Source organism: Diadema antillarum, unplaced genomic scaffold (genome assembly GCF_040938485.1).
Source record: "Diadema antillarum isolate AM-2024a unplaced genomic scaffold, OU_Dant_1.0 seq00000348_RagTag, whole genome shotgun sequence".
Classification (NCBI taxonomy): domain Eukaryota; kingdom Metazoa; phylum Echinodermata; class Echinoidea; order Diadematoida; family Diadematidae; genus Diadema; species Diadema antillarum.
The window spans coordinates 2027954-2041664 of NW_027271358.1; the positions used below are offsets into that span (position 1 = coordinate 2027954).

At 37.0% G+C, this 13711-nt stretch overlaps 1 protein-coding gene across 1 annotated transcript in view; it reads left to right on the forward strand.

The window, feature by feature from the left end:
• The window catches only part of LOC139731024 (chaperone Ric-8A-like), a 37779-nt gene extending 26192 nt beyond the window's left edge, over positions 1-11587 (forward strand). The window contains exon 15 of the mRNA XM_071641906.1: positions 502-11587. Coding sequence (XP_071498007.1) covers positions 502-622 — 121 coding nt within the window. The 3' untranslated portion in view covers positions 623-11587. The remainder of the gene's footprint in view (positions 1-501) is intronic.
• The last annotated feature ends 2124 nt before the right edge of the window (positions 11588-13711 follow it).

A 13711-nucleotide genomic window follows, 5' to 3' on the forward strand; every position in this document is an offset into this window, starting at 1 on the left:
TCTTGTGGAATTACTTGTGTCTAGTAGAAGTGTGTATGTGGCAGATAATTGTCCTTTCTCTCTTTGAGAGTAGCTGTATTCAATGTGTATGATACCTAGAACAGATATCCTCTTACTGTCATTGTTGCAAAGATGTTCAGTAGAAAACTAAGATAAAACAAAGTGTGTAGTCCTTACTTTTTTTTGGGGGGGGGGGGGTGGTGGTGACGGAGTACGTTACTTTTTTAATGGGGTTACGCATTGTAACGTGTGTGTGTGTGTGTGTTGCTTTGTTTTCGAATCAAAGTATACCATATATGATGTCAGTTTTGTAGCTATAGACTGATTGTTGTGCAGTGTTGAGTTGTCACTTTAAGTTACTTTTGAAGAGAACCACTTTGTTTGGGCTTTTGTAAATTTCAGCAAAGGGATGTCCAGTATGTCTGGATGTCAGGATGTCTGTCAAGTGTTGTTTTCTCTGACCTTTCCCCTTTCTGCCTTTTTCTGTGTGCCTGTGAACAGTGAGGGAGTGATTACACCAATGGCTGTTGGACAAGATGGCCGCCTTGTCTCAATGGAGGAAATACTGCACCGGGCACAGATCAGTGACCACAGAGACACAGCAGCAGACAATACTGACTAGGCCAGACTTCTTGGGGTCAGCATCAATAACATCCCACCCCAAAGGAGGCAATGAAGCAGTACTCCCTATTCCATGTCTCCAAATGCTGTATACACCATATATTTGGCTGGGTTTTTATTTTTGTGAATTATGGGAATGGGTGTTATTCATGGATTAGGTAACATGCAAAAGTATTATCTCTGACCCCGTCATGATGTGACCTACACATGTACATTTCTTCAGCCATTGCTGTACTCCATGATCTCAAATTCAACCACTCGCAAAAATGTTGGAAAGTCCTGATTAAGAACAATTAGACTTCCTAAATATATGGCGTATACAGTACTCCAAAGCTACATATTCTATGGTGACAGGATACCAGGAACTTGTAGGACTAGACCGCGTACCTTTTTTTTCCCCCAGATGAGTAATCATCCCTTGCAAAGTATTACAGGCAGTTGAGTCAGGTACAAACAATTAGTTGTTCTGTTCTGTCACATTGACCAGAATACAAGCCCCAAGTCTAGATTATCTGAGACACTTCAATGGAAAATGAAATGTTGCTTAGATTTTTATAAGAAAATGTTAGCACTGTAAGCTGTCTGAAAGTCAAATCTACTCAATAGCAAAATGCTTTGTTATTGTAGCACAAGGAAGGATTTGTAAAGGCATATTAGATGATCACCAGGAAATAGTAAAAAGAAAACAGTAGATTTAATGGTTAGGGTTGATGTTCCACAAATGCTGTAAAATGTATTATGTCATTAGCATTTAAGCTTGACAATGTAACTGTCTCCAGACAGCCAAATGATATTTGTCAAGGGCTCTGTGTGAAAAGCTCCAATTTCACTGTGACTGCACCAATCAAGGTTTGATTTAATGTAATTATTCATATAATGATATGTATAATTGTTGAGGGTGATAAGGTTTAATATCACATCCTGTTAATCACTGCTGATGCAACAATGTTGGATCAAACGTGACATAACAGGGCATGTGTACACGTATGCTAGTAGCTAGGACAAAATTTTATGGCAGTCTGGTGATTAGCATTTAGGGCTAAATTCTGAATATCACAATTAGTCCTATAAAGTGACAAATTACACTTTGGTATATTCAACATCTTCTTTAAAGTTTGTATACTAATACAGTGCACTCCCGTTACAACGAACACGGTTATAACGAAATTTCGTTATAACGAAGTAAAACTTCTGGTCCCAAAATTATCGCCATTAATGTCTATGGTACAAAATTCGCTTATAACGAACACGGTTATAGCGAAATTTTCGTTAAAACGAAGTCTTTTCCGAGCCCCACGGACAAAAAAAAACAAAAGAAATGTGCTCCGTTATAACGAAATGCAGATCGCTTTCGAAAATTCGTAGCGGAACAAGCATGGGCGAACGCTTCACATCACGGTGTGTTCGCTCCGTGTGTCACGCACAGTTTCCGTCAATTTTATGCTCTCTTTAATGTAATATCCCAATGAAATTTAAAAGGTACAGTGTATCATTCCGTTTAACATATCTGCACAGTGTAAGATGAGTATTCAACAAACAGAATATGATATATGCGTGGTTTCCTTGTTTTTGTTAAATATTGTATTTGTTCGGTTATAACGAAATTTCGTTATAACGAAAGAAAACTGCCGGTCCCGAGCATTTCGTTATAACGGGAGTGCACTGTATTACATTTAATACAGAATTTGTGCAAAGTGTAATTTGATCAGTATTAGGCCAAAATATACTTGTGGTACACATGGCATATTGGTTACCCATATGTCAGTCATCAGTCAAGATTATCATATGTCCGATATTTCAACACATCTTGTAAGATACAAAGTTTATCATTTGAAATATTGTCTTTTACACAAGGTCATTTTTATTTGATATATCAATTTATCATAATTTTTTTTTATTATATTTTTTTTTGCACTGGGTAATACTACGGAGATTGGATATTGAAGGAGAGTTTATATAACCTTTGTTAAGCATAAGACTGCAAGTAAATTTTATTGTGATCTCTTGGTTGATACTCTCACAGAAATCAGAGTTTTATAATTAAAAGATTTGTCTTGAAGTGGATTAAGAAAACATTCACATAATTTTCTCCATTTTCATCAATGTCAGGATATCATCCAAATGACTTGCTACTAACTTTTCCCATGAACAGTTTCTACATTTTTTCAAGGCAGTGTAACAATAAACAATACCAGATATCCATAGTCATCTTCATTGAAAGGGAATCAACGTGTGTGGCTGTAGGTCAACTTATGTTTCACAACTTGGAATTTGATTTTCAGCAGGGTTTATTTTTTATTTTTATCTCTCTAGATTATAGTTATGGTGCCTCCATCATGAATTTCTGCCAGAGACATATCTTTCAGATGTGTGATGATTGGTATCTGTTTGAGCTTGACTACTTCTTGCCTTCACAATAATTGGAACAAAACTTGATACAATTCAGAAGTATGGGATGATATTCAGTATTATCTAGTGCAGCTTAAAGCTGTGGTGACACAGTGCCCTTGCAAGAATTTGTGGAGATCTACTGAAGGCACATGTATGAGGAGAAAATGGTAGAGAAACTGATTGGATAGGTCAAAAGGAGTTAATTAAAATACTATGGGGCATATACACTTATGTCAGCACCATAAAGTTCAATTTTATAGTATATGAACAAACAGTGAGAATTGACACTTTGCCTTGATCAATGGCAATAAGCAAAAAGTTTTTGTATTGATATACAACTGATATATTAAGGAAAAGTCCTCAATGACATGCTGCAGGAAAAAGAAGCAGGCAGTTGCTTACAACACCATAATTTACATGTATTTATACAAAGTTAAAAATCTAATGTTCTCCATGATACACTTTATGATCTCTCTTACTACAAAGTACATTATATACATAATCATGTGACGTCACTTTGTTTTCTTTTTTGATGGTTTGAAATGATAAATGAAACATTGTCTGAAAATTTCAGGCCGCATGTTAGTTGCTCAGCAGTTGTTAGTTATAGGGGACAGTGTGACAGGAAGTGAATTTCATGATCCATTCCCTGCCATGACATAGTGTGTATAGTGAATTCTGGATTCATTCCTTGCCATAATATTCTGTGTATCCAGGTGTCATTTGTTCTTGTAGAGGAAGCTTTGTCTTTGTCAGTTTGAAGAAGAAGTTTCTTGTGCTCCGATCCAGTGCAGCATCCATGTGTATCATAAGATTGTAATAGCTGTACACAAACTCCTAGAGAATTGTTCATGTTGTACAGCATCATGTCAAACTGTGTACATTGTAATTCAATATAGATTAATGCATCAGTTTCTAGAAGGGAAAGAATATGTCATGTGAGATTACTTGAAATGCTTTGCAATAGATTGTAATTGTGGCCTTTTATTGTTGCGTGAACAATTACTGTCTGTAAAACAGAGTAGTGTTAGTGATATATAGTGTGCTGCATGGCAATACATTGCTAAGCACCACTTCTTCTTCCAGGTCAAATATGTATGGGATCAACACATGCCATGCACAAACAATACACTTAGCAACAGTTCTTGATAAGACGGTGATAGTAGTCCCAGTTGCCTTGAGACTATAGGGAAGATTAAAAGATATCATTATGACCCAGGGCTCAAAGCTCTCATGGAGTTCTGGGAAACCACAAGAAAAGATGTTGCAAAGTTGCTTTGTTTAATGCTGAAAGAAAGGAGTCCACACTAGGTTCTGACCTGAAAATTGCTGAAAGGCTGAAGTATTTTTTATCTTACTAACCAAAAAAAAAAAAAAAAAAAAAAAAGAAAAGAAAAGAAAAGTGAAACAAACTTTTAGCTCACCAAAAGGCAGGGCCAAAAGGCCTGTACGTGTGTCAAAAGATCTTCTCCAGATCCAGAAGTTTAAGTATCATGTATTATTGTACAAATTGTAAATCGTTTGTGACAATAGCAGTGGTGGTCAAATTTATCCCCTAGGGAGGTAAGGCCCCCATTCCACACAACGGAGAGCCTTGAGAGACCACTGAGAGGCCCCAAAATTGGCAAGATTTTTCTCAGAGATCTCTGTGGGACAGTGAAGATTGCTGAATGTTCATGGAGAGTACCTATGAGACTATTGAGAGACCACTGAAAGATCATTTGATATATTCCCTCGGATCTTTGAGAGACCAATCAAGATCTCAGAGAGACTAGTCTTTCCATGGTCCCTCAGTGATCTCTCAACAATTTTTCAGTAATCTTCTTCAAAAAATGTGGCAGTTCTTGAGAGATTGCCAAAAGATAATTAAATGACTAGTAGACCCTTGAGCGCTCATTGAGAGATTGCTGAAAAATTGCTGAAAGACCACTGAAGGACCATCTTCATGAAAGACTGCCAAAGACTGTTTTACACTATTTCACGAAATTGGAGACCATAAAATTCACTGAAAGATCACTTAGGAATCAGGAAAGACCTTGGAGATAATTGAAAGTCAACTGAAAGATCATTGAGAGGTATGTCAATTTTTATGGTCTTTCAGAGGTCTTGTCCTTATGTGGAAAAGGGGTGTAACATTGGGAGGGCTGAATGATAAATCCATGTTTCATCTCTATAAAAAACATCAATATTTAATATTTATAAAAAAAAAAATGCTGGCATGGTCATACAATGTAGTTGATCAGTGCTTGGAGGAGTCAAATTTTGTATGAGCATTGGGGTGTACAAACTTGTTCAAATTCTGGAAATAGCACAGGAACAGGGCCACAAAGTAATGTCTCACAGACCTAAAGTGCTTATGATAACAAGCACCTTCTCTAGATGAAGTAGTACCTTGCAGTGGTATTGTTTGTAGATACAAACCATACCAATTAAGGAGAAGTGATAACTTAAGGCACTTCATTATGGGACTCCTGAGGATATATGAACCCTTTATCATTTCTTTTTTCCATCTTTTTTTCTTCAAAATGAATTCTGATCAGATTTGACAAGAGGCTTTCCTCTGGGTAAGAAATGCAGATACACTGTATTCAACAGGTTCATGTGGATCCCTATTGGGATTAGGGGTAATTTGCTGTGTGCCAAAACACTCAATATTTCAGTAAGGTGTCCAGTAGAACAGGAAAGGTGGCCTGGGTGTAGCTTCGATTATTCAGGTAAAGAGTGACACATTGTTATTTTAGGGCTCATGAAGAGGTTCTAAACAATGAAGTCATTGATATACCCTCAGGGGGCAACCACAAGGGGCTCTAGCAGGAAAGAGGTATGTTCACCGTGGGCAGAACTATTAATCACCTATTAATGTCTTGTGGAATTCTTATTTTCCAAGCTGTATCCCAGACTTAGATAACCATTTACAATCATGGCTATAATTGAAGGTGCTAATTCTAGTTAGATTGAGAAGATATAGAGAGATGGAGAGAGAGAGAGAGGAAGAGGAATGATATGAGACATTTGTACGATATGAGCTGATATATTGTAAATAAGTGATGATCAAGCTCTCGCCTGGAAGAACTGAATGACATCATGGGGGCATACAACAAAGTAATCACTTTTTGACAAGAAGTAGCAACAATTAACTTTTGAAAGAAGTTCATGTCTGTGACCCAAATTTGAAGTGAACATTATTCCCGTATAGTTGTGGTCAAATGGTTGATTGTCTCTAGTGACAAAGCACAGTGTATAATTTGGCCCTTTTAAGGTTTGCAGCTGATAATAGGCTAATGTTTAATTTCTTCTGAGCTGTCATGCATCTCCCCAATTAAAAAGAAATACATGTAGTAGCAAAGGATTCTTGAATACTTCTCTCCTCTTTAACACAAGTAAGATACCATTGCCCTTTGCCACGATGGGGGTTTCAATGGGAAATCTAAATACTAATTGGTGAATATGCTGAATCTGTAAGCGTGGGAGTGGTATTAAAGGCTAATTCCCACGAGGATTCTTGAGAGTCGCTTAAAGAAGGGCAGCAAATAAGTTGTGATATGTAACATGACATACATGGTAATTCAGCTTGATTTATATTTTGTTTTGAATATCATCTAGACTGACTTGATTTGTGCACAGTGTCAGCCATCAGGAAGACTTTCATTCCATTATATTTATGCCGAGTTCAAATTCTGCTGGTTTCACCTGCCATTCTTATGCAGCATGTAAAGATGGAAAGTTATATTTGCTAGTATAATACATTGTTTTATTAGAAATCATAACTTGTGTCTAGTAAAGACCATATGACTAGTTTTACAATGTATTTTTGATATGCAAGGCAAGGCTTAATTTGAGCTCTTATGTTTGTACATGAAAAAAGCATTTGAGTACTTAATGTTTATCAATTTTTAGGCTTCTCAATCACCATGCAAATTAAGAGTGGTTGTCTTTTGTTGACATTGTTCTCACCATGTGTACTGAGTTTAGTGCAATATTTTTGCGAATGGAATATAATATATTTGAACTTGTTTACTATTTGTTGCTCTTTATTGCAGCTGTAGGGATGTTGTGTACCTCATTCACTATCAGTTTCTTCCGTTCTGCTCTTTTTCAGTCTATGCCAGAATATGCCAAAATATTAGTATGTGTGCACTAGTGAATATTATTTTTCATGCGTATTTTTGTGATTGAGGGGAAACTTATAGTAATACAGTTGGTAATTTGCGAGGCTTTGCTATTAAAAAGTGCAGAAGTAGCTGTTGATGAGAGTAAATATTAGACCATCTTATTTCAAATGTCTTGTAGAATAGTTACATGCTTATATTGCTGGTCATTTCATTTTTTCCCCGTAAAATGAACTATTATGAAAGTGGATATTTCTGCACAAGTATTTTTTTTTTGCGCTCAGTCAGGAAACATGAATTTTTTGTTTTTAATTCAATGGTAACAAGGCATTAAAAATTGGAACATATTGCAAGCAAAACTATTGGCATACTTTTGTTTTCTTGCTAGTTTCTGGTTTCGTGAAATGCACAAAAATTTCCACACCGCAAAAATGTCCACTTCTACAGTAAATGTCAAGTAGTAGATAGTGAAACAGTTCACAGATGGAAATGTTTTAGTGTAGATTCTGACAGATGGAGTAACCTGTAATACAACTTGTCCATTTATTCTCTCATTCTCATGCTGCTGTAGATTACAAATTAGGAAGGTGGAGTTAGAAAAGTTAGTGGTTCCCATGCATTCACAGAGCTGATGTATTAAAAAATGCTCATACTGTGGCTGTGCATCTTCAGTGTAGGCTGTAAGTTTGAAATCCACATGATAAGGAATTTGTATCACAGATATGCTAGTTAAATATTCAGACTCTTTATATAGCTACACTTAATTTTTCACACAAATTTATTGAAAATATACGAGATTCCTCATTAGAAGTTCACATTATGTGTGATTGAAGTGATCTGAGATATTCAAACTGCTCTAGGGTCGTGTTTAAATAGATCAGCATGGTAGGCACAGAACATGCACTGAAATTTCTGCCTTGCAAAGCTGCACTGTTAATGTATGGTGCTTTACCAGGCACAAGCTCTTCTTATGACTTGGTCTATTACTACTTTGTCTAATAGCCATTTAGTCTCAACCCACATTGTCTAATCCTGTTTCGTCTACAACCAGTTTGTCTAATGACCATTTAGTCCAATTGCCATTTAGCCTCATTACCATTTGGTCTGCTTCCAGATGGGCTATGCCCATTTCGTCTAATACCCACAGTTTATTAGACAAAATGGAAAAAAATCCATGAGACAAAAATTGCAGTTAGACCATCTTCAGGACATTAGACGAAATGATTATTAGCCAGACTGGACATTAAACCAAGTGAGGATTAGACAAAAGGGACATTAGACGAAATTGATCGTAGACCAAATGAGTTTAGCTGTAGTGGTGATAGACAAACTGGGAAGGAGACCATCTGACATTCGACCAAGTGGCAATAAACCACTGTTTTGACTTTCTATCTCTGTGGCAGCAGTCACTGGTATACAAATAGTGAATGGTCATGAGTGCGATGGTACAAGATTTCGCACATCATGAAAGATAGAAGCACTCTATTCAACGAGGTGAAGCCGAGTTGAATAGTGCACCTCATCTTTCACGGAGTGTGAAATCTGGTTCCATTGTGTGAGTAAAGATCACACACTATTTGTTTCATACAACACCTTGGACATCAGAATGAGAAGCACAATCACATTACAAATACATGCGAAGCCAATTGGTTGAAGTTGTTTACAGTAAAATGAGTGGTAGGATGCATGCTTGTAAATGTTGAGTGCATGTGGCAAATGTTTGTTTATTGTGACATCAGAGCCGTGCAATTGAACAAAAACTCTCAGTTGATTGTGAGTTTAACACAGGAGTCAAAGGAAATTGGTGCTGTCAGCCATGTGATATCCATTACAACTTGTATTGCTCAAACAAAATTGCATGGCTGCTTGCAACAGCATGCAGTGGTGCAACTGTACTTTTAACTGTATGTCGTGTGATGAGCAATCAAAATTGGATAGCTACTACAATCTTTTTACTTGCAGGTGTTGTACAATGCCTAATAGCATTAACAGATATCCAATGGATATCAAGATTTCTGTTCATTCCTGCCATCTGGATTTTACCAGCAAATGTCATCCTTGACAGGAGAGGGAGGTTCATGCCTGCACAAATCTTGTAACATGGCAAGAGGTGATGTGGATACATTGGGCCATTTCTAGCCTTAGTATACACATGTCTGGTATTTAAGGCACTGGCCTATTTATTCTCACTTCATTTATCACATAACCTGTATAGATACATATTAATGACATTTCGTCAGTTTCATGTTTATTCCCTTTCCGCTCGAGTTGTTTTTTTATGTCAACCATTTGTGGCTGTTACACATGTCAATACTGAATGCTACTTACGTGGAATTACCATGCAGCCACTGGGCATTTCATGTCTCAGCAACTCTGTTCATGAGAGCTTTGAACAGTGACAAAGATGACAATCACCGTAAGATTATGAGTTGGGTTTTTTTACCCTTCCCTTTTGTGTGTACATAGTTTCCATTGGTTGAATATCAGTTTACTTTCCAGCAAGTAGGAACTACTCTATATTATGAAAAAAGGTGATACTAAACTCATGTTGACGCAAGTTTAGGTATGTGAATGTAGCAACCATGCTTTGATTTTTGCAACCCTCTTCCTTTTCATGTTTAAATCACACGCATCACTGTATTAAAAGTGGAGACTGTTTTCTCTGTATTTTTCCACATAAAGATTAAGATACATTGGTTAGTCTCTACTCTGTTGCTTTTAATCATAAAACCAGTTAACGACTGTTTTAATTATGACAATATATGAAGTTTCTTCTTTTATAAGAAATGATTTTTTTTTTTTTTGTTAGAGAAAGTTCTTTGATGACACAAAAATGTGCTGCCCATAATTTTTTTTTTTCATGTAGCTAATTTCTCTCCTCAATATCTGTCTTTTTCTTGCCCCTCCTTGGTATATTACTAGTTTAAAGTCATGTTCTGTGAAACCAAACTTGTTATGCCACGTATGGAGTAGTCATACTTGTGGCTGATGTATGACAATGAGATGACATTTACAAGTGTTAGCTTTCGTGAGAATGATAAGATTTTTTTTTAATGAACAATAATTTGCTCATGTCTAGATGGTGATCTTCCTGACCATTGTAAAGAATGCCTCTTCAAAAAGAAAAGGAAACTGACCACTTTGAACATTCCAAATTGTCATGTAAAAATATGCAGATGTGAATACAGAAATGAAGTTTATACAGAAATTTTTTTTTTTTTGCCAAGATTCTAGTTCACTTTAGATTTTGTAATTAATGGTCATCTATCTCGTATTTCCTCCTTACTTCCATGTCTCTTTCAGTCGAGATGAGGAAAATTACCCCAAACGTTGAAAGAGCCATCTTTTTTTTTTCAAGAAGTTTAGAAAATTGTTCACTTCCGTACCTAGTTGTCACTACATTTCTTGAACTCAAAGAATATTTTGTAATATGATCCCATACAAGTACAGTCATCCTTGCTAAGTCAAATGTATGTGGACTGAAGAAGTAGCTTCCACTTTATAGAGAAAATTTGACTTTAATGAGGAAGTAAAATCAACAGAATATTAAGAGAAGTGGACTTGAAAAGACCTTCGACTTGGGTGATTATTTGACTTACTGTATGTGAGGTTGACTTAATCAAGGTCGACTGTATAAAGGTATACCTTCACACACGATATTGCTGATGTAATTCAATTGACACTGGACAGCCAGTATGCACAGGTTTATTGGCTGCAAGCCTTTTGGTGCCACTTGGTTTCACATTATTGAGACTATACCATGAGGAGATCAGGCATAATTTGTGCACAAGTATATGTAGGATCAAAAGTAATCTTATAAGATAGCCTGTATTCTTACACATGAGGAATACCATGTCTGTAATAAGTGCACTGCAGAGCATTGTACAGCTTAAAGGTGAATAGGTGAATGCACAGCCTGTGTAAAGTTGCAGCGCCTTCTTTTCATTCGCTAGTGCATAAGAATCCAAATGGATATATATTGGCCATGTGTACATATACAAAGTGTGAAAATGCAGGAGAGCAACACTTAGCAGTAAAGCCTCTAGAGGATGAAATGTGTAATACTGAATGTGAGCTCAATGTGTACTGTAATGCCTATCACCAATAGAGAGTAATGAATGTCCAGTTTGTACATTACATTGTGTAGACATGCAACTTACTTAGGCCTGTTGAATAAAAAACACTTTCACAATTCTGCACATCTGTAAGCTGCCCCTCTGCAAGTGCTTTTGTGGTCTGAAGTCCTTGTCATGTCAGGCACCCAGTATTTTTAGGTCATAGATATCAATCAGTTGACAGATAGTTTATAGGGATGGTAGAGTTTTGGTTGAGACCTAATTTTAGGTTTCTAACATTTTTTGGTGAGATAATGAGAAACCTCTTATGAAATATGAAAGAGCATGTAATTTCATGAGGAATTCAACGTTTATTTGATGAAAATTGGTTTTGAAATGGCTGAGATATCCAAAACAGAGCGATTCTAATAAGTGTGGGACCCACAATTTATTACGATCGCTTTGTTTTACTTTGTTTTTGGATGTTTCAGTCATTCCAAACCCGATTTTCTTCAAATAAACTTTTAATTCCTCTTAAATTGGTATGTGAATTCCTCTTAAATTGGTATGCTCTGTACTATTTCATAAGTGTTTTCTTGGTATCTCGCAAAAAGTTAAAAGCCCAATTCTCATCTCCACCAATACTGTACCATCCCTTTAACAGTTCAACTACCGCATCTAACACATTGACTGTTCAAGATTGTATGCGATTAATGAAAAGTCTGCTGCATTCTTGGAGAGAACGTGGATTGATAGGCAGATCTCAAATTTTTAACCTGGTCATGCCAATGTCAAATACCTCGTAGCTGGTCATGCAGAATAGTATTACTTAAAGAGATGATACACATGGACCTCTGTAAGGTACACAAACATCTCTACACTTTGCAGTCATCTCACAAAATAAAGCAGATAAAAGAGCTGCTCACAAAATCAAATACATTCACATCTTTTATTCCTCATTTCTTTTTTCCCTAGAGCACATTCAAAAATAGAGGGATGACATTTTATCATGTTACGAGAAATAAACAAATTGTACTCTACTGTAACTCATAATATGAAAATTCAAATGGCATTGAAAGTATACACATGTACTGTACATGTATTCAGCTTAAGGCTGAGTGACTGACAGGCATGGATATTTATGGCAGTAACCTCCATATCTGAAGAAACAGTGTGTATTGGACAGAAGAAAGCTCACAGTATTAACTTCATTGAGCAAGCAAGTTATTCCAACTATTGTCACACTGTAAACTACTGGCAAATGTGTGTAGCTAAAATTTTGCTCAAAGGCACTTCAATAACTCAAGATATATGACTGTCTAAACCCATTGCCTCAGCTTGACAATGGAGTGGTACAACTACCACCTGTACTAATAAGAGAAACTGCAATTCTTTTCATGTTAAAAAAAAAGAAACAGCTGATTCACAACTTGGCACAATGCCAGCAGGAGGAATTACAGTGATACACAGTGCATTATGGGATAAGTATTATAAGCTCACCCGAGTCAAATGCTCAAGTGGCATAAAGTTTTTACATTTTCATATTTTTTGTGAAAACTCCATGACGGATTTTCACCAAACTTAGCAGGAAGCACCCCTAGGGGGATGGGATCTCATTTCATTTGAATGGGTATCATGCTCTTCTGGGGGCCCTAGGGAGAGGTGCAAACCCCCAAATTAAGGAATCTTTAAAGATCTTCTCTAGAACCAAAAGTGTTAGTGTGTACATTCGTGACTAGTTTCAAGGCTGTTCCGGGGGTGCCCCCCCCCCCCCCCCCTTTGGGGCCCAAATTCTACATTTTCATCTTCTTGAAGATGATTGGTCAAATCTCCACCAAACTTGGCAAGTATCGTTACTAGAGTGATATATCATATTTGTACAAATGAGCACTGCTTCCCACTTGGGTTCCCAGGGGCAAAATGCCCCATGTGTGTGTGTGGGGAGGAGGGAAGGGAGACAAAACCCCAAAGTGAAGAAATCTTACAAATCTCTCAAACCTTAAGTGATAATGTAAGTGCTATAAGTGAGTAGATTGGCAATTGCACTTTCAAGTTTGGTCACACAGATCAGGGGATGTGCCAGGTTGGCGAGGGGCACAAAATTTGGGCCCAATTTTCACATTTCTTCTGGAATATGCAGTTAGATTTTCACCAAACTTGGTAGGTATTATCGCTAAGGTGAAAGAATGCGTATCTGTACAAATGGGCACCATGGGGGACCCCAGGGGCACAATGCGGGGTGGTGTAAAGTCCCCAATTTAAGGAACCTTTACAAAACTTCTTCTCTAGAGCCATAAGTGATGAGCTAAGTTAGTGCTATAAGGAAGTTGATTAGTCTATAGTTTCAAGTTTGTTCATAGCAGAATGTGGGTGGGGAGAGGACCACACTGGGGCCCAATTTTCACAATTTCATCTTCTTCTTTAAATGCATGTTTAATTTGTCACCAAACTTGGCAGGCAGTAACACTAGGGTGACAAAATACATAATGTATATACATTGTTCTTGCATGAATGGATATCCCCCCCCCCCCCCCA